The sequence below is a fragment of the Panulirus ornatus genome, chromosome 53 (genome assembly GCF_036320965.1).
Source record: "Panulirus ornatus isolate Po-2019 chromosome 53, ASM3632096v1, whole genome shotgun sequence".
NCBI classification, from domain to species: Eukaryota; Metazoa; Arthropoda; class Malacostraca; order Decapoda; family Palinuridae; genus Panulirus; species Panulirus ornatus.
The window spans coordinates 8,010,591-8,038,524 of NC_092276.1; the positions used below are offsets into that span (position 1 = coordinate 8,010,591).

Consider the following 27,934-nt stretch of genomic DNA (forward strand, 5'->3'; position numbering starts at 1 on the left):
TTGGTGAATGACACAATGAAATTGCAATTGTTGTATATTTCCTACACTTCTCTTCAGTCATTTCATACTTAATACATGAACTGTAATAGGTGAAATAGATGGAAGTCTTACCTTCCCATAATGTATATATTTTTTTTTCTTTTTTGCTTTGTCGCTGTCTCCCGCATTTGCAAGGTAGCGCAAGGAAACAGACGAAAGAAATGGCCCAACCCACCCCCATACACATGTATATACATACGTCCACACACGCAAATATACATACCTACACAGCTTTCCATGGTTTACCCCAGACGCTTCACATGCCCTGATTCAATCCACTGACAGCACGTCAACCCCGGTATACCACATCGATCCAATTCACTCTATTCCTTGCCCTCCTTTCACCCTCCTGCATGTTCAGGCCCCGATCACACAAAATCTTTTTCACTCCATCTTTCCACCTCCAATTTGGTCTCCCTCTTCTCCTCGTTCCCCCCACCTCCAACACATATATCCTCTTGGTCAATCTTTCCTCACTCATTCTCTCCATGTGCCCAAACCATTTCAAAACACCCTCTTCTGCTCTCTCAACCACGCTCTTTTTATTTCCACACATCTCTCTTACCCTTACGTTACTTACTCGATCAAACCACCTCACACCACACATTGTCCTCAAACATCTCATTTCCAGCACATCCATCCTCCTGCGCACAACCCTATCCATAGCCCATGCCTCGCAACCATACAACATTGTTGGAACCACTATTCCTTCAAACATACCCATTTTTGCTTTCCGAGATAATGTTCTCGACTTCCATACATTCTTCAAGGCTCCCAGAATTTTCGCCCCCTCCCCCACCCTATGATCCACTTCCGCTTCCATGGTTCCATCCACTGCCAGATCCACTCCCAGATATCTAAAGCACTTTACTTCCTCCAGTTTTTCTCCATTCAAACTTACCTCCCAATTGACTTGACCCTCAACCCTACTGTACCTAATAACCTTGCTCTTATTCACATTTACTCTCAACTTTCTTCTTTCACACACTTTACCAAACTCAGTCACCAGCTTCTGCAGTTTCTCACACGAATCAGCCACCAGCACTGTATCATCAGCGAACAACAACTGACTCACTTCCCAAGCCCTCTCATCCCCAACAGACTTCATACTTGCCCCTCTTTCCAAAACTCTTGCATTCACCTCCCTAACAACCCCATCCATAAACAAATTAAACAACCATGGAGGCATCACACACCCCTGCCGCAAACCTACATTCACTGAGAACCAATCACTTTCCTCTCTTCCTACACGTACACATGCCTTACATCCTCGATAAAAACTTTTCATTGCTTCTAACAACTTGCCTCCCACACCATATATTCTTAATACCTTCCACAGAGCATCTCTATCAACTCTATCATATGCCTTCTCCAGATCCATAAATGCTACATACAAATCCATTTGCTTTTCTAAGTATTTCTCACATACATTCTTCAAAGCAAACACCTGATCCACACATCCTCTACCACTTCTGAAACCACACTGCTCTTCCCCAATCTGATGCTCTGTACATGCCTTCACCCTCTCAATCAATACCCTCCCATATAATTTACCAGGAATACTCAACAAACTTATACCTCTGTAATTTGAGCACTCACTCTTATCCCCTTTGCCTTTGTACAATGGCACTATACACGCATTCCGCCAATCCTCAGGCATCTCACCATGAGTCATACATACATTAAATAACCTTACCAACCAGTCAATAATACAGTCACCCCCTTTTTTAATAAATTCCACTGCAATACCATCCAAACCTGCTGCCTTGCCGGCTTTCATCTTCCGCAAAGCTTTTACTACCTCTTCTCTGTTTACCAAATCATTTTCCCTAACCCTCTCACTTTGCACACCACCTCGACCAAAACACCCTATATCTGCCACTCTATCATCAAACTCATTCAACAAACCTTCAAAATACTCACTCCATCTCCTTCTCACATCACCACTACTTGTTATCATTTTTATTTATTTATTTTGCTTTGTCGCTGTCTCCCACGTTAGCGAGATGGCGCAGGGAAACAGATGAAAGAATGGCGCAACCCACCCACATACACATGTATCTACATGAGTATTTTTTTTTTTTTCTTTGCTTTGTCGCTGTCTCCCACGTTTGCGAGGTAGCGCAAGGAAACAGACGAAAGAAATGGCCCAACCCACCCCCATACACATGTATATACATACGTCCACACACGCAAATATACACACCTACACAGCTTTCCATGGTTTACCCCAGATGCTTCACATGCCCTGATTCAATCCACTGACAGCACGTCAACCCCGGTATACCACATCGATCCAATTCACTCTATTCCTTGCCCTCCTTTCACCCTCCTGCATGTTCAGGCCCCGATCACACAAAATCTTTTTCACTCCATCTTTCCACCTCCAATTTGGTCTCCCTCTTCTCCTCGTTCCCTCCACCTCCGACACATATATCCTCTTGGTCAATCTTTCCTCACTCATTCTCTCCATGTGCCCAAACCATTTCAAAACACCCTCTTCTGCTCTCTCAACCACGCTCTTTGTATTTCCACACATCTCTCTTACCCTTACATTACTTACTCGATCAAACCACCTCACACCACACATTGTCCTCAAACATCTCATTTCCAGCACATCCATCCTCCAATCTATCCATAGCCCACGCCTCACAACCATATAACATTGTTGGAACCACTATTCCTTCAAACATACCCATTTTTGCTTTCCAAGATAATGTTCTCAACTTCCACACATTTTTCAACGCTCCCAGAACTTTTGCCCCCTCCCACACCCTATGATTCACTTCCACTTCCATGGTTCCATCCGCTGCCAAATTCACTCCCAGATATCTAAAGCACTTCACTTCCTCCAGTTTTTCTCCATTCAAACTTACCCTACTGTACCTAATAACCTTGCTTTTATTTACATTTACTTTCAGCTTTCTTCTTTCACACACACACTTTGTTTATATATATATTTCATTATTATTCACTTTTATTATTATGCTTTGTCGCTGCCTCCCACGTTAGCGAGGTAGCACAAGGAAATGGACAAAAGAATGGCCCAATCCACCCAAATACACATGCATTTACATAAATGCCCACACACGCACATATACATACCTATACATTACAACGCATACAAACATATAAATACACAGACATATACATATATACACTTATATGTTTCATACTTGCTGCCTTCTTCCATACCCATCGCCACCCCGCCACACATGAAATGGCACCCCCTCCCACCACATGCACGCGAGGTAGCGCTAGGAAAAGACAACAAAGGCCACATTCGTTCACACTCAGTTTTTATCTGTCATGTGTAATGCACCAAAACCACAGCTCCCTTTCCACATCTAGGCCTCAGAAAACTTTCCATGGTTTACCCCAGACGCTTCACATGCCCTGTTTTAATCCATTGACAGCACATTGACCCCGGTATACCACATCATTCCAATTCACTCTATTCCTTGCATGCCTTTCACTTTCCTGTATGTTCAGGCCCCGATCGCTCAAAATCTTTTTCACTCCGTCCTTCCACCTCCAATTTGGTCTCACACTTCTCCTTGTTCCTTCCACCTCAGCCACACATATCCTCTTTGTCAGTCTTTCCTCACTGATTCTCTCCATGTGACCAAACCATTTCAATACACCCTCTTCTGCTCTTTCAACCACACTCTTTTTATTACCACACATCTCTCTTACCCTTTCATTAGTTACTCATTAGTTATTCAATCAAACCACCTCACACCACAAATTGTTCTCAAACATCTCATTTCCAACAAATCCACCCTCCTCCACACAAACTCTATCAATAGCCCACGCCTCGCAACCATATAACATTGTTGGAACCACTATTCCTTCAAACATACCCAATTTTGCTCTCCGAGTTAACATTCTGGTCTTCCACACATTCTTCAATGCTCCCAGAATCTTCACCCCAACCCCCACCCTGTGATGCACTTCCGCTTCCATGGTTCCATCCGCTGTCAAATCCACTCCCAGATATCTGAAACGCTTCACTTCCTCCAGTTTTTCTCCATTCAAACTTACCTCCCAATTGACTTGTCCCTCAACCCTGCTGTACCTAATAACCTTTCTCTTATTCATATTTACTCTCAGCTCTCTTCTCTTACACACTTTACCAAACTCAGTCACCAGCTTCTGCAGTTTCTCACCCAAATCAACCACCAGGACTGTATCATCAGCAAATAACTGACTCACTTCCCAAGCCCTCTCATCCACAACAGACTGCATACTTGCCCCTCTCTCCAAAACTCTTGCATTCACCTCCCTAACAACCCCATACATAAACAAATTGAACAATCATGGAGACATCACGCACCCCTGCCGCAAACCGACATTCACTGGGAACCAATCGCTTCCTTCTCTTCCTACTCGTACACATGCCTTACATCCTCGATAAAAACTTTTCACTGCTTCTAGCAACTTGCCTCCCACACCATATATTCTTAATACCTTCCAGAGAGCATCTCTATCAAATCTATCATATGCCTTCTCCAGATCCATAAATGCTACATACAAATCCATTTGTTTTTCTAAGTATTTCTCGCATACATTCTTCAAAGCAAACACCTGATCCACACATCCTTCTACCACTTCTAAACCACACTGCTCTTCCCCAATCTGATGCTCTGTACATGCCTTCACCCTCTCAATCAATACCTTCCCATATAATTTCCTAAAAATACTCAGCAAACTTATACCTCTGTAATTTGAAGACTCACCTTTATCCCCATTGTCTTTGTACAATGGCACTATGCATGCATTCCGCCAATCCTCAGGCACTTCACCATGAGCCATACATACATTGAACATCATCACTAACCAGTCAACAACACAGTCACCCCCCTTTTTGATAAATTCCACTGCAATATCATTCGAACCCACCGCCATGCCGGCTTTCATCTTCCGCAAAGCTTTCACTACCTCTTCTCTGTTTACCAAACTGTTCTCCCTGACCCTCTCACTTTGCACACCACCTTGACCAAAATACCCTATATCTGCCACTCTATCATCTAACACATTCAACAAACCTTCAAAATATTCATTCCATCGCCTTCTCACATCACCTCCCCATTAGCCCCTTCACCAATGTTCCCATTTGTTCTCTTGTCTTACACACTTCATTTACCTCCTTCCAAAACATCTTTTTATTATATTTTATTTTATTTTGCTTTGTCGCCATCTCCCGTGTTAGTGAGGTAGCGCAAGGAAACAGACGAAAGAATGGCCCAACCCGCCCACATACACATGTATATACATACATGTCCACACACGCAAATATACATACCCATACATCTCAATGTATACATATATATACATACAGATATATACATTTATACACATGTACATAATTCATACTTTCTTCTTTCTTTCTTTTAAACTATTCGCCATTTCCCGCATTAGCGAGGTAGCGTTAAGAACAGAGGACTGGGCCTTAGAGGGAATATCCTCACCTGGCCCCCTCTGTTCCTTCTTTTGGGAAAAAAAAAAAAAAAAAAAAAAAAGATAATTCATACTGTCTGCCTTTATTCATTCCCATCGCCACCTCGCCACACATGGAATAACAACCCCCTCCCCCCTCATGTGTGCGAGGTAGCGCTAGGAAAAGACAACAAAGGCCCCATTCGTTCACACTCGGTCTCTAGCTGTCATGTAATAATGCACCGAAACCACAGCTCCCTTTCCACATCCAGGCCCCACAGAACTTTCCATGGTTTACCCCAGATGCTTCACATGCCCTGGTTCAATCCATTGACAGCACGTCGACCCCAATATACCACATTGTTCCAATTCACTCTATTCCTTGCACGCCTTTCACTCTCCTGCATGTTCAGGCCCCGATCACTCAAAATCTTTTTCACTCCATCTTTCCACCTCCAATTTGGTCTCCCACTTCTCCTCGTTCCCTCCACCTCTGACACATATATCCTCTTGGTCAATCTTTCCTCACTCATTCTCTCCATGTGACCAAACCATTTCAAAACACCCTCTTCTGCTCTCTCAACAACACTCTTTTTATTGCCACACACCTCTCTTACCCTATTATTACTTACTCAATCAAACCACCTCACACCACATATTGTCCTCAAACATTTCATTTCCAGGACATCCACCCTCCTGCACACAACTCTATCCATAGCCCACACCTCGCAACCATACAACATTGTTGGAACCACTATTCCTTCAAACATACCCATTTTTGCTTTCCGAGATAATGTTCTCGACTTCCACACATTCTTCAAGGCTCCCAGAATTTTTGCCCCCTCCCCCACCCTATGATTTACTTCTGCTTCCATGGTTCCATCCGCTGCCAAATCCACTCCCAGATATCTAAAACACTTCACTTCCTCCAGTTTTTCTCCATTCAAACTTACCTCCCAATTGACTTGACCCTCAATCCTACTGTACCTAATAACCTTGCTCTTATTCACATTTACTCTCAACTTTCTTCTTTCACACACTTTACCAGACTCAGTCACCAGCTTCTGCAGTTTCTCACATGAAGCAGCCACCAGCGCTGTATCATCAGCGAACAACAACTGACTCACTTCCCAAGCTCTCTCATCCACAACAGATTGCATACTTGCCCCTCTTTCTAAAACTCTTGCATTCACCTCCCTAACAACCCCATCCATAAACAAATTAAACAACCATGGAGACATCACACACCCCTGCCGCAAACCTACATTCACTGAGAACCAATCACTTTCCTCTCTTCCTACACGTACACGTGCCTTACATCCTCGATAAAAACTTTTCAATGCTTCTAACAACTTGCCTCCCACACCATATATTCTTAATACCTTCCACAGAGTATCTCTATCAACTGTATCATATGCCCTCTCCAGATCCATAAATGCTACATACAAATCCATTTGCTTTTCTAAGTATTTTTCACACACATTCTCTAAGGCAAACACCTGATCCACACATCCTCTACCACTTCTGAAACCACACTACTCTTCCCCAATCTGATGCTCTGTACATGCCTGCACCCTCTCAATCAATACTCTCCCATATAATTTACCAGGAATACTCAACAAACTTATACCTCTGTAATTTGAGCACTCACTCTTTTCCCCTTTGCCTTTGTACAGTGGCACTATGCAAGCATTCCGCCAATCCTCAGGCACCTCACCATGAATTATACATACATTAGATAACCTTACCAACCAGTCAACATTACATTCACCCCCTTTTTTAATAAATTCCACTGCAATACCATCCAAACCTGCTGCCTTGCCGGCTTTCATCTTCCGCAATGCTTTTACTACCTCCTATATTTACCAAATCATTTTCCCTAACCCTCTCACTTTGCACACCACCTCGACCAAAACACCCTATATCTGCCACTCTATCATCAAACATATTCAACAAACCTTCAAAATACTCACTCCATCTCCTTCTCACATCACCACTACTTGTTATCACCTCCCCATTAGCACCCTTCACTGAGGTTCCCATTTGTTCCCTTGTCTTACGCACTTTATTTACCTCCTTCCAAAACATCTTTTCTATTCTCCCTAAAATTTAAAGATACTCTCTCACCCCATCTCTCATTTGCCCTCTTTTTCACCTCTTGCATCTTTCTCTTGACCTCCTGCCTCTTTCTTTTATACATCTCCTACTCATTTGCATTATTTCCCTGCAAAAATCGTCCAAATACCTCTCTCTTCTCTTTCACTAATAATCTTACTTCTTCACCCCACCACTCACTACCCTTTCTAATCTGCCCACCTCCCACGCTTCTCATGCCACAAGCATCTTTTGTGCAAGCCATCACTGCTTCCCTAAATACGTCCCATTCCTCCCCCACTCCCCTTACGTTCTTTCCTCTCACCTTTTTCCGGTCTGCACTCAGTCTCTCTTGGTACTTCCTCACACAAGTCTCCTTCCCAAGCTCACTTCCTCTCACCAATCTCTTCACCCCCACATTTTTTCTTTTCTAAAAACCTCTACAAATCTTCACCTTCACCTCCTCAAGATAATGATCAGACATCCCTCCAGTTGCCCCTTTCAGCACATTAACATCTAAAAGTCTCTCTTTCACGTGCCTATCAATTAAAACGTAATCCAATAACGCTCTCTGGCCATCTCTCCTACTTACATATGAATACTTATTTATATCTCTCTTTTTAAACCAGGTATTCCCAATCACCAGTCCTTTTTCAGCACACAAATCTACAAGCTCTTCACCATTTCCATTTACAACACTGAACTCCCCATATACACATATATATACATAACAGCCCATACACAAACATATACATACACATACGTAACATACACACATATACATACATATACATACACAGACATATACATATATATGTATGTACATATTCATACTTACTTGCCTCCAATCCATTCCAGGCACCGCCCGTCCCACAGGAAACAGCATCACTACCCCCTGCTTTAGTGAGGTAGTGCCAGGAAAACAGACAAAAAGGCCACATTTGTTCACAGTCAGTCTCTCCATTTCATGTCTAATGCACTGAAACCACAGTTCCCTGTCCATAACCAGGTCCCACAGACCTTTCCATGGTTTACCCCAGACATTTCACATGCCCTGGTTCAGCCCATTGACAGCATGTCAACCCTGGTATACCACATTCTTCCAAAATACTCTATTCCTTGCACACCTCTCACCCTCCTGTATGTTTAGGCCCCAATCCTCAGGCAATTCATCATGAACTATACATACATTGAATATCCTCACGAACCAGTCAGCAACAGAGTCGCCCACTTTTTCAGTAGATTCCACTGCAGTACCATCCAAACCCGCCACCTTGCCAGCTTTCATCTTCCGCAAAGCTTTCACTCCCTCTTCTCTGTTTACCAAACCATTCCCCCAGAGTATATGGTGTGGTAGGTGAGTTGCTAGAAGCAGTGAAAAGTTTGTATCGAGGACATAAGGCATGTGTATGAGTAGGAAGAGAGGAAAATGATTGGTTCCCAGTGAATGTTGGTTTGCGACAGAGGTGTGTGATGTCTCCATGGTTGTTTAATTTGTTTATGGATGGGTTTGTTAGGGAGGTGAATGCAAGAGTTTTGGAGAGAGGGCTAAGTATGCAGTCTGTTGTGGATGAGAGGGCTTGGGAAGTGAGTCATTGTTGTCCACTGATGATACAGCACTGGTGGCTGATTCGGGTGAGAAACTGCAGAAGCTGGTGACTGAGTGTGGTAAAGTGTGTGAAAGAAGAAAGCTGAGAGTAAATGTGAATAAGAGCAAGGTTATTAGGTTCAGTAGGGTTAAGGGCAATTAAATTGGGAGGTAAGTTTAAATGGAGAAAAACTGGAGGAAGTGAAGTGTTTTAGATATCTGGGAGTGGATTTAGTAGCGAATGGAACCATGGAAGCAGAAGTGAGTTACAAGGTGGGGGAGGGGGCAAAGGTTCTGGGAGCGCTGAAGAATGTGTGGAACCCACCCACATGCACGTGTATATACATACATGTCCACACACGCACATATACATACCTATACATTTCAACGTATATATATATATATATATATATATATATATATATATATATATATATATATATATATATATACATACGTAGACATATACATATATACACATGTACATAGTTCATACTTGCTGCCTTTATTCATTCTTGTCGCAACCCCGCCACCAATGAAATGACACCCCCTCCTCCCCCTGCATGCCTGCAAGGTAGCTCTAGGAAAAGACAACAAAGGCCACATTCGTTCCCACTCGGTCTCTAGCTGTCATGTATAATGCACCGAAACCACAGCTCCCTTTCCACATCCAGGCCCCACAGAACTTTCCATGGTTTACCCCAGACACTTCACAAGCCCTGGTTCAATCCATTGACAGCATGTCGACCCCACTACACCACATCGTTCTAATTCACTCTATTCCTTGCACACCTTTCACCCTCCTGGATGTACAGGCCCCGATCACTCAAAATCTTTTTCACTCCATCTTTCCACCTCCAATTTGGTCTCCCACTTCTCCTCGTTCCCTCCACCTCTGACACATATATTGTCTTTGTCAATCTTTCCTCACTCATTCTCTCCATGTGACCAAACCATTTCAATACACCCTCTTCTGCTCTCAACCACACTTTTTTTATTACCACACATCTTTCTCACCCTTTCATTACTTACCCAATCAAACTGCCTCACATCACGTATTATCTTCAAACATCTCATTTCCAGGACATCCACCCTCCTGCACACAACTCTATCCATAGCCCACACCTCGCAACCATACAACATTGTTGGAACCACTATTCCTTCAAACATACCCATTTTTGCTTTCCGAGATAATGTTCTCGACTTCCACACATTCTTCAAGGCTCCCAGAATTTTTGCCCCCTCCCCCACCCTATGTTTACTTCGCTCCATGGTTCCATCCGCTGCCAAATCCACTCCCAGATATCTAAAACACTTCACTTCCTCCAGTTTTTCTCCATTCAAACTTACCTCCCAATTGACTTGACCCTCAATCCTACTGTACCTAATAACCTTGCTCTTATTCACATTTACTCTCAACTTTCTTCTTTCACACACTTTACCAAACTCAGTCACCAGCTTCTGCAGTTTCTCACATGAAGCAGCCACCAGCGCTGTATCATCAGCGAACAACAACTGACTCACTTCCCAAGCTCTCTCATCCACAACAGATTGCATACTTGCCCCTCTTTCTAAAACTCTTGCATTCACCTCCCTAACAACCCCATCCATAAACAAATTAAACAACCATGGAGACATCACACACCCCTGCCGCAAACCTACATTCACTGAGAACCAATCACTTTCCTCTCTTCCTACGCGTACACGTGCCTTACATCCTCGATAAAAACTTTTCACTGCTTCTAACAACTTGCCTCCCACACCATATATTCTTAATACCTTCCACAGAGTATCTCTATCAACTGTATCATATGCCCTCTCCAGATCCATAAATGCTACATACAAATCCATTTGCTTTTCTAAGTATTTTTCACACACATTCTCTAAGGCAAACACCTGATCCACACATCCTCTACCACTTCTGAAACCACACTACTCTTCCCCAATCTGATGCTCTGTACATGCCTGCACCCTCTCAATCAATACTCTCCCATATAATTTACCAGGAATACTCAACAAACTTATACCTCTGTAATTTGAGCACTCACTCTTTTCCCCTTTGCCTTTGTACAGTGGCACTATGCAAGCATTCCGCCAATCCTCAGGCACCTCACCATGAATTTATACATACATTAGATAACCTTACCAACCAGTCAACATTACATTCACCCCCTTTTTTAATAAATTCCACTGCAATACCATCCAAACCTGCTGCCTTGCCGGCTTTCATCTTCCGCAATGCTTTTACTACCTCCTATATTTACCAAATCATTTTCCCTAACCCTCTCACTTTGCACACCACCTCGACCAAAACACCCTATATCTGCCACTCTATCATCAAACATATTCAACAAACCTTTAAAATACTCACTCCATCTCCTTCTCACATCACCACTACTTGTTATCACCTCCCCATTAGCACCCTTCACTGAGGTTCCCATTTGTTCCCTTGTCTTACGCACTTTATTTACCTCCTTCCAAAACATCTTTTCTATTCTCCCTAAAATTTAAAGATACTCTCTCACCCCCAACTCTCATTTGCCCCTCTTTTCACCTCTTGCATCTTTCTCTTGACCTCCTGCCTCTTTCTTTTATACATCTCCTACTCCATTTGCATTATTTCCCTGCAAAAATCGTCCAAATACCTCTCTCTTCTCTTTCACTAATAATCTTACTTCTTCACCCCACCACTCACTACCCTTTCTAATCTGCCCACCTCCACGCTTCTCATGCCACAAGCATCTTTTGTGCAAGCCATCACTGCTTCCCTAAATACGTCCCATTCCTCCCCCACTCCCCTTACGTTCTTTCCTCTCACCTTTTTCCGGTCTGCACTCAGTCTCTCTTGGTACTTCCTCACACAAGTCTCCTTCCCAAGCTCACTTCCTCTCACCAATCTCTTCACCCCCACATTTTTTCTTTTCTAAAAACCTCTACAAATCTTCACCTTCACCTCCTCAAGATAATGATCAGACATCCCTCCAGTTGCCCCTTTCAGCACATTAACATCTAAAAGTCTCTCTTTCACGTGCCTATCAATTAAAACGTAATCCAATAACGCTCTCTGGCCATCTCTCCTACTTACATATGAATACTTATTTATATCTCTCTTTTTAAACCAGGTATTCCCAATCACCAGTCCTTTTTCAGCACACAAATCTACAAGCTCTTCACCATTTCCATTTACAACACTGAACTCCCCATATACACATATATATACATAACAGCCCATACACAAACATATACATACACATACGTAACATACACACATATACATACATATACATACACAGACATATACATATATATGTATGTACATATTCATACTTACTTGCCTCCAATCCATTCCAGGCACCGCCCGTCCCACAGGAAACAGCATCACTACCCCCTGCTTTAGTGAGGTAGTGCCAGGAAAACAGACAAAAAGGCCACATTTGTTCACAGTCAGTCTCTCCATTTCATGTCTAATGCACTGAAACCACAGTTCCCTGTCCATAACCAGGTCCCACAGACCTTTCCATGGTTTACCCCAGACATTTCACATGCCCTGGTTCAGCCCATTGACAGCATGTCAACCCTGGTATACCACATTCTTCCAAAATACTCTATTCCTTGCACACCTCTCACCCTCCTGTATGTTTAGGCCCCAATCCTCAGGCAATTCATCATGAACTATACATACATTGAATATCCTCACGAACCAGTCAGCAACAGAGTCGCCCACTTTTTCAGTAGATTCCACTGCAGTACCATCCAAACCCGCCACCTTGCCAGCTTTCATCTTCCGCAAAGCTTTTCACTCCCTCTTCTCTGTTTACCAAACCATTCCCCCAGAGTATATGGTGTGGTAGGTGAGTTGCTAGAAGCAGTGAAAAGTTTGTATCGAGGACATAAGGCATGTGTATGAGTAGGAAGAGAGGAAAATGATTGGTTCCCAGTGAATGTTGGTTTGCGACAGAGGTGTGTGATGTCTCCATGGTTGTTTAATTTGTTTATGGATGGGTTTGTTAGGGAGGTGAATGCAAGAGTTTTGGAGAGAGGGCTAAGTATGCAGTCTGTTGTGGATGAGAGGGCTTGGGAAGTGAGTCATTGTTGTCCACTGATGATACGGCACTGGTGGCTGATTCGGGTGAGAAACTGCAGAAGCTGGTGACTGAGTGTGGTAGAGTGTGTGAAAGAAGAAAGCTGAGAGTAAATGTGAATAAGAGCAAGGTTATTAGGTTCAGTAGGGTTAGGGGCAATTAAATTGGGAGGTAAGTTTAAATGGAGAAAAACTGGAGGAAGTGAAGTGTTTTAGATATCTGGGAGTGGATTAGTAGCGAATGGAACCATGGAAGCAGAAGTGAGTTACAAGGTGGGGGAGGGGGCAAAGGTTCTGGGAGCGCTGAAGAATGTGTGGAACCCACCCACATGCACGTGTATATACATACATGTCCACACACGCACATATACATACCTATACATTTCAACGTATATATATATATATATATATATATATATATATATATATATATATATATATATATATATATATATATATACATACGTAGACATATACATATATACACATGTACATAGTTCATACTTGCTGCCTTTATTCATTCTTGTCGCAACCCCGCCACCAATGAAATGACACCCCCTCCTCCCCCTGCATGCCTGCAAGGTAGCTCTAGGAAAAGACAACAAAGGCCACATTCGTTCCCACTCGGTCTCTAGCTGTCATGTATAATGCACCGAAACCACAGCTCCCTTTCCACATCCAGGCCCCACAGAACTTTCCATGGTTTACCCCAGACACTTCACAAGCCCTGGTTCAATCCATTGACAGCATGTCGACCCCACTACACCACATCGTTCTAATTCACTCTATTCCTTGCACACCTTTCACCCTCCTGGATGTACAGGCCCCGATCACTCAAAATCTTTTTCACTCCATCTTTCCACCTCCAATTTGGTCTCCCACTTCTCCTCGTTCCCTCCACCTCTGACACATATATTGTCTTTGTCAATCTTTCCTCACTCATTCTCTCCATGTGACCAAACCATTTCAATACACCCTCTTCTGCTCTCTCAACCACACTTTTTTTATTACCACACATCTTTCTCACCCTTTCATTACTTACCCAATCAAACTGCCTCACATCACGTATTATCTTCAAACATCTCATTTCCAACACATCCACCCTCCTCTGCACAACCCCATCTATAGCATATAACATTGTTGCAACCACTATTCCTTCAAACATACCCATTTTTGCTTTCTGAGATAATGTTCTCACCTTCTACACCTTGCTAATGCGGGAGACAGCGACAAAGTATACTAAATGAATAAATAGATATGTGTATATGAGTGGATGGGCCATTCTTTGTTCCCTGGCACCACCTCACTGATGCGGGAAATGGCGATCAAGTATAATAGAAATAGATTTATGTATATGAAGGTGAAATCGCACCAGTAGGAGTTCATACAGTTTTATTTCATGTAATTTTTCTCTACATGTAGCACAACATGGTTCATGGAGACAATCCACCTCATTTTGTGCCAATACCTAACAAATTTATTTAGATCCCAACATCACATTTAAGTACTGCCGTCCATCACCAATCAGTACAGACCAACCACTGTCTGCTTTGTCTGGTAGTACCCATTAAAAGGCAGAGTGATTAAGGGGGAGGTCACGTGGTTGGGGTTTATTGAAGTTACGTTAACAGTTAAAGGCATGTACAAATATTTGGTTATTTATTGTGTTGTGGTTAATATCAAGGAATCAGACAATTCACATTTCCTTTGCAGGTTTTACAAGGGTACAGTGCCACGCCTTAGTCGTGTCTGTTTAGATGTGGCCATTACCTTCATGATATATGACAGCTTTATGGAACTCTTCAACAAAGTCTGGAAGTAAAGAAATCTTTGGAAGTGTATATGCACAATAACATCAATGATAAAACAACTGCAGTAACTTCATTATGAAAATTATTGTTTCACATGATAAGATACAACATATGAGTCAGAAATAGTTATTTTTATTGAGTCTGAGCTTTTGAAGAAACTTCATGCAGCAAAACCTTTATGGTACTAACACATAGCTCTGAGGTTCTTTAATTGTTAATTAGACAAAATGTAAGTGTAGGGGTCATTCATTAAAAATAGATTGCACATTATTCAAAATTATTTTTAGGATGGTTATGCTTTGATTACATATGCTGTTCAATAATCATAGCTTTGCTTGCTTAATTTTCACTTGATTTTCTTTGTATGTTGGAAGTGCCATAAGTACTGTAGATGAATCTGTGTTTGCACAATAATATATAGGAAGGTACAAAAAGACTTGGGAAATGACATATAAGAGTCTTTATAAAGTATATGATAAATGCTTTTTTTGTGTATGCTTTAATATTGTTTACTGGATTCACAGATTTTACTTGACATGTAAGGGGACCATATTATTTCTAAGCATTCCAAATGTTCATTCTTTCCCAACTTAATGCCATGCCCCAGGAGTGGTTACAGTGAAGGAATAGTGTTTATAAATATTCCTACATCTCTTATATTAGTTCTTACAAATTATTTTAAGTTGTATATTTGATAATCATTATTCTTCATGGATCAGCAAATTCAAACCATCATTTTTGGAATTTCTTGTATGAAAGATGCCTCCTTTTCCTCCTTTTTTTTTTATCTATAATGCTCCTTTTAGACTTCTCTTCTTTTAGTATTTTCAATTTCCCCACACAGTGGTTAAAGCTTTGGATTCTTGTCCATGTCACATCTGTTGCATTCGCTGTTTATGGTCATTAAGTTTCAGAAAAGGGTGGGGATTATTATTTGTCAGGGGTTTATGCACCAAATTATAGCAGTGGTACTCTGTGTTTTTATATGTTTGTATAAGTTTTGTTGTCTAGCTTTGTTACACTGGCCTGTAAATCCTAAACTCTTTTTCTAAGATTGCTTATATGTCAGAGACATAATCATTTTCTCTTTTTCATAGAATTTATTAAGGCTTACATTTGTCAGTTTCTTTCATCATGCTTGAGGTTCCAACCAATTATTTTTGGGAATTTTGTTATATACAACAATAGATATTTGCTAGTCTTTTATTTCATTTGCAGTATATAATCTGTGAATATTTTTCTCTCATTTTACTGGTATTTCCCAAAGGTTGCATACAATTTCTTTTTTTTTTTTCCTCTTCTTAATGTCTCAGCTTCTTACTTGTTGATGATTTATACCTGCTAAATATTCTAAAACTTGATAGTTCTCAAAGACATGTATTTTAGTTTCATTTTAGTCATTTGTTTACAGAGGATTACAAAGGCTTAGTTAAGGTTTACTTTGAAATCAGTTTTACCTCATACTTGTACTAATTCCAACCTAATTTTATTTTATATTTTTAGCCTATTGGAAAAATGTACTTTCCATTTATTTTTTCAGCAAAAATTTTGGTGGATTTTTTTATGATGAAGTTAAAGTGTATGTTCTTGTTAGTTTCTCCTGTAATTGTTGAAAGCCCACAGCCATATTCTCAGGGTTCCATATGAAAAGGCAATATATTTATCAGAATTTTCATATCAAGCGTTTTTTGAGATCTTAAAGTTAGTTTAATGATTTCTTTTTGTGAGTGTTTGTGTCACAGATGTGTGCTTCTAAATATATTCTAATTTTGTCCATAACTTTTATTATACAACCCCAGAATCCCTTATATGGGACTTCTGCAGCTTTAAGGCTGTATTCCATTCAGGAATAGGGAAATGATAGTCTCCTTTGGAGTAATAAGTTCCATCATGAGATTGTACTCCTTTTCACTTGCAGGTGGAATTCAGCAAGTATAAGAAAGCTGCAAACCATACAAAACAGAGCACTCAGAACAATCACTGGCTGCTTAGCAACTGCAAACACTCAACAACTTCAATGAAACAAAGATCCTCCATATACAGTCCCAACTCAGTATGCTTGGCACTTACAACAGCATTAGACTCTTCCCATCTAAAGCTCTCCATAACTAACCCACACCCAAAGTAGAAATAAAAGACCACACCTTATAAGATCAGCCCTCCTCACATCACATATTCTCAGACATTTAATTTTCAACACATTCATCTTCTTTTGTTCTTGTGCTTCTAGCTTAAGACTACCATGCAATGCGGTTGGGACTATTTTACTTTCATACATATCCATCTTTGCCATGACAGACAGTGATCACCCAGACGAGGCCTATCCTATTTTGTATGTAACATTTTGTCTTCATTAAATTATTTTCTTAAGCAGTTAAAGATCCTGAAAAAGCAGAGATTTCATATGATGGTCTCAGTTTTAGTTGATTAGCCAGTTTACTTTTCATATATGAGAGCCATATCACTAAACATGTAGATTTTATTTTTAAGAGATGCAATACTTTGCTTAGATTATTGCAGTAGACCAAAAGAAAATTGAAATGATTGATTTTCCTTGTTCCTGTTGCCTTTGTGAATATGTTGTTTGTTGGACACAGTTTTGTAAATCAAGTGTTGAATACACTATTATCATATCACCTGTGTAGCATTGTAGACATTGGTGGTATCTTACTTGAAATGGAAGACAGAGTAATTAGGACAGATGAACTTATGCACTGCTTTTGTTTCCATGAACTTGACTGTTGATTATGATATGAGTAAAATGTGTTTTCAAGAATACTAGTGGTCTTGTTGTATCTTATGTGTTCGTTTTATGACTTAACATATTTGAAGAATTCCTTAGAAGTATCTAATAGTGGATAGATTTTCCCAAGTTGATGAACTGGTACTACAGACTTATGATACAAATACACAGATGTATACAGATATACACATGTATGTATTCATACTTGCTTGCCTTCATCCATTCCCAGAGCCACTCTACCCAACAGGAAACAGCATCACCACCCCCTGCACCAGCATGGTAGCTCCAGGAAAACAGACAAAAAAGGCCACATCCATTTACACTCAGCATCTACCTGTCATGTGTAATGCACTGAAGTCACAGTTCCCTATCCACATCCAGGCTTCACAGACCTTTCCAAGGTTTACCCCAGACATTTCACATGCCTTGATTCAGTCTATTGACAGCACACAACACACACACACACACACACACACACACACACACACACACACATATATATATATATATATATATTTTTTTTTTTTTATACTTTGTCGCTGTCTCCCGCGTTTGCGAGGTAGCGCAAGGAAACAGACGAAAGAAATGGCCCAACCCCCCCCCCATACACATGTATATACATACGTCCACACACGCAAATATACATACCTACACAGCTTTCCATGGTTTACCCCAGACGCTTCACATGCCTTGATTCAATCCACTGACAGCACGTCAACCCCGGTATACCACATCGCTCCAATTCACTCTATTCCTTTCCCTCCTTTCACCCTCCTGCATGTTCAGGCCCCGATCACACAAAATCTTTTTCACTCCATCTTTCCACCTCCAATTTGGTCTCCCTCTTCTCCTTGCTCCCTCCACCTCCGACACATATATCCTCTTGGTCAATCTTTCCTCACTCATCCTCTCCATGTGCCCAAACCACTTCAAAACACCCTCTTCTGCTCTCTCAACCACGCTCTTTTTATTTCCACACATCTCTCTTACCCTTGCGTTACTCACTCAATCAAACCACCTCACACCACACATTGTCCTCAAACATCTCATTTCCAGCACATCCATCCTCCTGCGCACAACTCTATCCATAGCCCACGCCTCGCAACCATACAACATTGTTGGAACCACTATTCCTTCAAACATACCCATTTTTGCTTTCCGAGATAATGTTCTCGACTTCCACACATTCTTCAAGGCCCCCAGAATTTTCGCCCCCTCCCCCACCCTATGATCCACTTCCGCTTCCATGGTTCCATCTGCTGCCAGATCCACTCCCAGATATCTAAAACACTTCACTTCCTCCAGTTTTTCTCCATTCAAACTCACCTCCCAATTGACTTGACCCTCAACCCTACTGTACCTAATAACCTTGCTCTTAATCACATTTACTCTTAACTTTCTTCTTCCACACACTTTACCAAACTCAGTCACCAGCTTCTGCAGTTTCTCACATGAATCAGCCACCAGCGCTGTATCATCAGCGAACAACAACTGACTCACTTCCCAAGCTCTCTCATCCCCAACAGACTTCATACTTGCCCCTCTTTCCAAAACTCTTGCATTTACCTCCCTAACAACCCCATCCATAAACAAATTAAACAACCATTGAGACATCACACACCCCTGCCGCAAACCTACATTCACTGAGAACCAATCACTTTCCTCTCTTCCTACACGTACACATGCCTTACATCCTCGATAAAAACTTTTCACTGCTTCTAACAACTTTCCTCCCACACCATATATTCTTAATACCTTCCACAGAGCATCTCTATCAACTCTATCATATGCCTTCTCCAGATCCATAAATGCTACATACAAATCCATTTGCTTTTCTAAGTATTTCTCACATACATTCTTCAAAGCAAACACCTGATCCACACATCCTCTACCACTTCTGAAACCACACTGCTCTTCCCCAATCTGATGCTCTGTACATGCCTTCACCCTCTCAATCAATACCCTCCCATATAATTTACCAGGAATACTCAACAAACTTATACCTCTGTAATTTGAGCACTCACTCTTATCCCCTTTGCCTTTGTACAATGGCACTATGCACGCATTCCGCCAATCCTCAGGCACCTCACCATGAGTCATACATACATTAAATAACCTTACCAACCTGTCAACAATACAGTCACCCCCTTTTTTAATAAATTCCACTGCAATACCATCCAAACCTGATGCCTTGCCGGCTTTCATCTTCCGCAAAGCTTTTACTACCTCTTCTCTGTTTACCAAATCATTTTCCCTAACCCTCTCACTTTGCACACCACCTCGACCAAAACACCCTATATCTGCCACTCTATCATCAAACACATTCAACAAACCTTCAAAATACTCACTCCATCTCCTTCTCACATCACCACTACTTGTTTTCACCTCCCCATTTGCGCCCTTCACTGAAGTTCCCATTTGCTCCCTTGTCTTACGCACTTTATTTACCTCTTTCCAGAACATCTTTTTATTCTCCCTAAAATTTAATGATACTCTCTCACCCCAACTCTCATTTGCCCTTTTTTTCACCTCTTGCACCTTTCTCTTGACCTCCTGTCTCTTTCTTTTATACAACTCCCACTCAATTGCATTCTTTCCCTGCAAAAATTGTCCAAATGCCTCTCTCTTCTCTTTCACTAATACATATATATATATATATATATATATATATTTTTTTTTTTTTTTTTTTTATACTTTGTCGCTGTCTCCCGCGTTTGCGAGGTAGCGCAAGGAAACAGACGAAAGAAATGGCCCAACCCCCCCCCCCATACACATGGACATACACACGTCCACACACGCAAATATACATACCTACACAGCTTTCCATGGTTTACCCCAGACGCTTCACATGCCTTGATTCAATCCACTGACAGCACGTCAACCCCGGTATACCACATCGCTCCAATTCACTCTATTCCTTGCCCTCCTTTCACCCTCCTGCATGTTCAGGCCCCGATCACACAAAATCTTTTTCACTCCATCTTTCCACCTCCAATTTGGTCTCCCTCTCCTCGTTCCCTCCACCTCCGACACATATATCCTCTTGGTCAATCTTTCCTCACTCATTCTCTCCATGTGCCCAAACCATTTCAAAACACCCTCTTCTGCTCTCTCAACCACGCTCTTTTTATTTCCACACATCTCTCTTACCCTTATGTTACTTACTCGATCAAACCACCTCACACCACACATTTTCCTCAAACATCTCATTTCCAGCACATCCATCCTCCTGCGCACATCTCTATCCATAGCCCACGCCTCGCAACCATACAACATCGTTGGAACCACTATTCCTTCAAACATACCCATTTTTGCTTTCCGAGATAATGTTCTCGACTTCCACACATTCTTCAGGGCCCCCAGAATGTTCGCCCCCTCCCCCACCCTATGATCCACTTCCGCTTCCATGGTTCCATCCGCTGCCAGATCCACTCCCAGATATCTAAAACACTTCACTTCCTCCAGTTTTTCTCCATTCAAACTCACCTCCCAATTGACTTGACCCTCAACCCTACTGTACCTAATAACCTTGCTCTTATTCACATTTACTCTTAACTTTCTTTTTCCACACACACATATATATATATATATATATATATATATATATATATATATATATATATATATATATATATATATATTTTTTTTTTTTTTTTTTTTTATACTTTGTCGCTGTCTCCCGCGTTTGCGAGGTAGCGCAAGGAAACAGACGAAAGAAATGGCCCAACCCCCCCCCAATACACATGTATATACATACATCCACACACGCAAATATACATACCTACACAGCTTTCCACGGTTTACCCCAGACGCTTCACATGCCTTGATTCAATCCACTGACAGCACGTCAACCCCGGTATACCACATCGCTCCAATTCACTCTATTCCTTGCCCTCCTTTCACCCTCCTGCATGTTCAGGCCCCGATCACACAAAATCATTTTCACTCCATCTTTCCACCTCCAATTTGGTCTCCCTCTTCTCCTCGTTCCCTCCACCTCCGACACATATGTCCTCTTGGTCAATCTTTCCTCACTCATTCTCTCCATGTGCCCAAACCACTTCAAAACACCCTCTTCTGCTCTCTCAACCACGCTCTTTTTATTTCCACACATCTCTCTTACCCTTACGTTACTCACTCGATCAAACCACCTCACACCACACATTGTCCTCAAACATCTCATTTCCAGCACATCCATCCTCCTGCGCACAACTCTATCCATAGCCCACGCCTCGCAACCATACAACATTGTTGGAACCACTATTCCTTCAAACATACCCATTTTTGCTTTCCGAGATAATGTTCTCGACTTCCACACATTCTTCAGGGCCCCCAGAATGTTCGCCCCCTCCCCCACCCTATGATCCACTTCCGCTTCCATGGTTCCATCCGCTGCCAGATCCACTCCCAGATATCTAAAACACTTCACTTCCTCCAGTTTTTCTCCATTCAAACTCACCTCCCAATTGACTTGACCCTCAACCCTACTGTACCTAATAGCCTTGCTCTTATTCACATTTACTCTTAACTTTCTTCTTCCACACACTTTACCAAACTCAGTCACCAGCTTCTGCAGTTTCTCACATGAATCAGCCACCAGCGCTGTATCATCAGCGAACAACAACTGACTCACTTCCCAAGCTCTCTCATCCCCAACAGACTTCATACTTGCCCCTCTTTCCAAAACTCTTGCATTTACCTCCCTAACAACCCCATCCATAAACAAATTAAACAACCATGGAGACATCACACACCCCTGCCGCAAACCTACATTCACTGAGAACCAATCACTTTCCTCTCTTCCTACACGTACACATGCCTTACATCCTCGATAAAAACTTTTCACTGCTTCTAACAACTTGCCTCCCACACCATATATTCTTAATACCTTCCACAGAGCATCTCTATCAACTCTATCATATGCCTTCTCCAGATCCATAAATGCTACATACAAATCCATTTGCTTTTCTAAGTATTTCTCACATACATTCTTCAAAGCAAACACCTGATCCACACATCCTCTACGACTTCTGAAACCACACTGCTCTTCCCCAATCTGATGCTCTGTACATGCCTTCACCCTCTCAATCAATACCCTCCCATATAATTTACCAGGAATACTCAACAAACTTATACCTCTGTAATTTGAGCACTCACTCTTATCCCCTTTGCCTTTGTGCAATGGCACTATGCACGCATTCCGCCAATCCTCAGGCACCTCACCATGAGTCATACATACATTAAATAACCTTACCAACCAGTCAACAATACAGTCACCCCCTTTTTTAATAAATTCCACTGCAATACCATCCAAACCTGCTGCCTTGCCGGCTTTCATCTTTCGCAAAGCTTTCACTACCTCTTCTCTGTTTACCAAATAATTCATATATATATATATATTTTTTTTTTTTTTTTTTTCTTTTTTTTTTGCCGCTGTCTCCCGCATTTGTGAGGTAGCGCAAGGAAACAGACAAAAGAAATGGCCCAACCCACCCCCATACACATGCCTTGATTCAATCCACTGACAGCACGTCAACCCCGGTATACCACATCGCTCCAATTCACTCTATTCTTTGCCCTCCTTTCACCCTCCTGCATGTTTAGGCCCCGATCACACAAAATCTTTTTCACTCCATCTTTCCACCTCCAATTTGGTCTCCCTCTTCTCCTCGTTCCCTCCACCTCCGACACATACATCCTCTTGGTCAATCTTTCCTCACTCATTCTCTCCATGTGACCAAACCATTTCAAAACACCCTCTTCTGCTCTCTCAACCACGCTCTTTTTATTTCCACACATCTCTCTTACCCTTACGTTACTTACTCGATCAAACCACCTCACACCACACATTGTCCTCAAACATCTCATTTCCAGCACATCCATCCTCCTGCGCACAACTCTATCCATAGTCCACGCCTCGCAACCATACAACATTGTTGGAACCACTATTCCTTCAAACATACCCATTTTTGCTTTCCGAGATAATGTTCTCGACTTCCACACATTCTTCAAGGCTCCCAGAATTTTCGCCCCCTCCCCCACCCTATGATCCACTTCCGCTTCCATGGTTCCATCCGCTGCCTGATCCACTCCCAGATATCTAAAACACTTCACTTCCTCCAGTTTTTCTCCATTCAAACTCACCTCCCAATTGAATTGACCCTCAACCCTACTGTACCTAATAACCTTGCTCTTATTCACATTTACTCTTAACTTTCTTCTTTCACACACTTTACCAAATTCAGTCACCAGCTTCTGCAGTTTCTCACATGAATCAGCCACCAGTGCTGTATCATCAGCGAACAACAACTGACTCACTTCCCAAGCTCTCTCATCCCCAACAGACCTCATACTTGCCCCTCTTTCCAAAACTCTTGCATTCACCTCCCTAACAACCCCATCCATAAACAAATTAAACAACCATGGAGACATCACACACCCCTGCCGCAAACCTACATTCACTGAGAACCAATCACTTTCCTCTCTTCCTACACGTACACATGCCTTACATCCTCGATAAAAACTTTTCACTGCTTCTAACAACTTTCCTCCCACACCATATATTCTTAATACCTTCCACAGAGCATCTCTATCAACTCTATCATATGCCTTCTCCAGATCCATAAATGCTACATACAAATCCATTTGCTTTTCTAAGTATTTCTCACATACATTCTTCAAAGCAAACACCTGATCCATACATCCTCTACCACTTCTGAAACCACACTGCTCTTCCCTAATCTGATGCTCTGTACATGCCTTCACCCTCTCAATCAATACCCTCCCATATAATTTACCAGGAATACTCAACAAACTTATACCTCTGTAATTTGAGCACGCACTCTTATCCCCTTTGCCTTTGTACAATGGCACTATGCACACATTCCGCCAATCCTCAGGCACCTCACCATGTGTCATACATACATTAAATAACCTTACCAACCAGTCAACAATACAGTCACCCCCTTTTTTAATAAATTCCACTGCAATACCATCCAAACCATATATATATATATATATATCTTTCTTTTCTTCTTTTAAACTATTCGCCATTTCCCGCATTAGCGAGGTAGCATTAAGAACAGAGGACTGGGCCTTTGAGGGAATACCCTCACCTGGCCCAATTCTCTGTTCCTTCTTTTGGAAATTAAAAAAAAAAACGAGAGGGGAGTATTTCCAGCCCCCCGCTCCCTCCCCTTTTAGTCGCCTTCTACGACACGCAGGGAATACGTGGGAAGTATTCTTAATCCCCTATCCCCAGGGATAATATATATTTTTTTTTTTTTTTTTTTTTTTTTTTTTATACTTTGTCGCTGTCTCCCGCGTTTGCGAGGTAGCGCGAGGAAACAGACGAAAGAAATGGCCCAACCCCCATACACACGTACATACACACGTCCACACACGCAAATATACATACCTACACAGCTTTCCATGGTTTACCCCAGACGCTTCACATGCCTTGATTCAATCCACTGACAGCACGTCAACCCCTGTATACCACATCGCTCCAATTCACTCTATTCCTTGCCCTCCTTTCACCCTCCTGCATGTTCAGGCCCCGATCACACAAAATCTTTTTCACTCCATCTTTCCACCTCCAATTTGGTCTCCCTCTTCTCCTCGTTCCCTCCACCTCCGACACATATATCCTCTTGGTCAATCTTTCCTCACTCATTCTCTCCATGTGCCCAAACCATTTCAAAACACCCTCTTCTGCTCTCTCAACCACGCTCTTTTTATTTCCACACATCTCTCTTACCCTTACGTTACTTACTCGATCAAACCACCTCACACCACACATTGTCCTCAAACATCTCATTTCCAGCACATCCATCCTCCTGCGCACAACTCTATCCATAGCCCACGCCTCGCAACCATACAACATTGTTGGAACCACTATTCCTTCAAACATACCCATTTTTGCTTTCCGAGATAATGTTCTCGACTTCCACACATTTTTCAAGGCTCCCAAAATTTTCGCCCCCTCCCCCACCCTATGATCCACTTCCGCTTCCATGGTTCCATCCGCTGACAGATCCACTCCCAGATATCTAAAACACTTCACTTCCTCCAGTTTTTCTCCATTCAAACTCACCTCCCAATTGACTTGACCCTCAACCCTACTGTACCTAATAACCTTGCTCTTATTCACATTTACTCTTAATATATATATATATATATATATATATATATATATATATATATATATATATATATATATATATATATATATATGAGTGAGGAAAGATTGAGAAAGAGGATATATGTGTCAGAGGTGGAGGGAACAAGGAGAAGTGGGAGGCCAAATTGGAGGTGGAAAGATGGAGTGAAAAAGATTTTGAGTGATCGGGGCTTGAACATGCAGGAGGGTGAAAGGCGTGCAAGAAATAGAGTGAATTGGAACAATGTGGTATACCGGGGCCGATGTGCTGTCAATGGATTGAACCAGGGCATGTGAAGTGTGTGGGGTAAACCATGGAAAGTTTTGTGGGGCCTGGATGTGGAAAGGGAGCTGTGGTTTCGGTGCATTATACATGACAGCTAAAGACTGAGTGTGAACGAATGTGGCTGTTGTCTTTTCCTAGCGCTACCTTGCGTGCATGGGGGGTGAGGGGGTTGTCATTTCATGTGTGGCGGGTGGCAACGGAAATGAATAAAGGCAGCAAGTATGAATTATGTACATGTGTATATATGTATATGTCTGTGTATGTTTTTTTTTTTTTTTTTTTTTAAACTATTCGCCATTTCCCGCATTAGCGAGGTAGCGCTAAGAACAGAGGACTGGGCCTTTTTTGGAATATCCTCACCTGGCCCCCCTCTGTTCCTTCTTTTGGAAAATTTAAAAAAAAAACGAGAGGGGAGGAATTCCAGCCCCCCGCTCCCTCCCCTTTTAGTCGCCTTCTACGACACGCAGGGAATACGTGGGAAGTATTCTTAAACCCCTATCCCCAGGGATGTCTGTGTATGTATATGTATGTATACATTGAAATGTATAGGTATGTATATATGTGTGTGTGTGTGGACATGCATGTATATACATGTTTATGTGGGTGGGTTGGGCCATTCTTTCGTCTGTTTCCTTGCGCTACCTTGCTAACACGGGAGACAGCGACAAAGTATGATAAACAGATAGAAATATATTTCCTTGGCAAGAGAATATAGTTTCAAATCTTTGCTGGTGGGGGTTAATATGTTCTATGGATGTGCCTCTTTTTAAGCTCAGAATATCATAGTAGAATTATAATATTTCATATTTGATGACTGTAATTTCTGAATGCTGTTTTATGGATATACATATTCCTGCCATTTATCTTATGGTATTTATGGTGCTTTTTTATCCAGCCTGAACTACTTTTATCAAGACATAACCATCACACGCACATATCAGAGATCCATTGGAGGAGTGCTGGATGATTTGGGAAACAAGAATCCTGATCATTGTGAATCTGTATTGCTTAAAGAAATATGACTGGTATGAAAGTTTAATTGCCTTACTAATGCACCATAATGTTTGATATCTGCAGTTATGGAAGTATTGAAAATAAAGACGTAAGATAATTATGGTTAGAATTACTAAGATGTGTCTATGATAAAATAAAAACTAAAATGTTGGTTTAGGGCAATTTTCAAACATGATTTTGAAACATCCTTCAACTTTAGAGACTTAGAGTATGAACTGTTTAATTTAATATGAATCTAAAAGTGTGAAGTATATGAAAAGTGAATTGTTGGCTTAATGAATACAGATATTTTAGGTGTTACATGAATGTACTATTTCAGTGGTTTTACGTTGCACACTGTGTGTATTATTTTGTTTTTTTTCCGCATGGCCATAATTGTAGTGAAATTACTAACAGTTCCTGAATCTAAAGTGATAATAAGTGTTCTCTTCATTGGATGTCATTGAGCTGTCACACTGATATCTATATATGTAGTGGAGGTTGCACTGGGCTTTATTCATATCTGGTAACAGGGTTCAAGCTGCACCACTCATCATGCAACAACCCATGATGCTTGCATCACCCTCACAACTTTTAAGAAAATAGCCCTTCATTTTACTTGAGTTCTGGTTGTAGTTGATAAGAAAATGTTAGGTCAGCTGTGTTAAGCTTTTTTTTTTTCTTTTTTTTTTATGTTTT

General features: G+C 41.6%; 1 protein-coding gene across 1 annotated transcript in view; it reads left to right on the forward strand.

The window, feature by feature from the left end:
* Positions 1 to 17,033, forward strand: part of sea (mitochondrial citrate transporter scheggia) — a 103,569-nt gene extending 86,536 nt beyond the window's left edge. Inside the window, exon 6 of the mRNA XM_071692526.1 lies at positions 14,955 to 17,033. Within this exon, the coding sequence (XP_071548627.1) occupies positions 14,955 to 15,063 (109 nt within the window). The 3' untranslated portion in view covers positions 15,064 to 17,033. The remainder of the gene's footprint in view (positions 1 to 14,954) is intronic.
* The last annotated feature ends 10,901 nt before the right edge of the window (positions 17,034 to 27,934 follow it).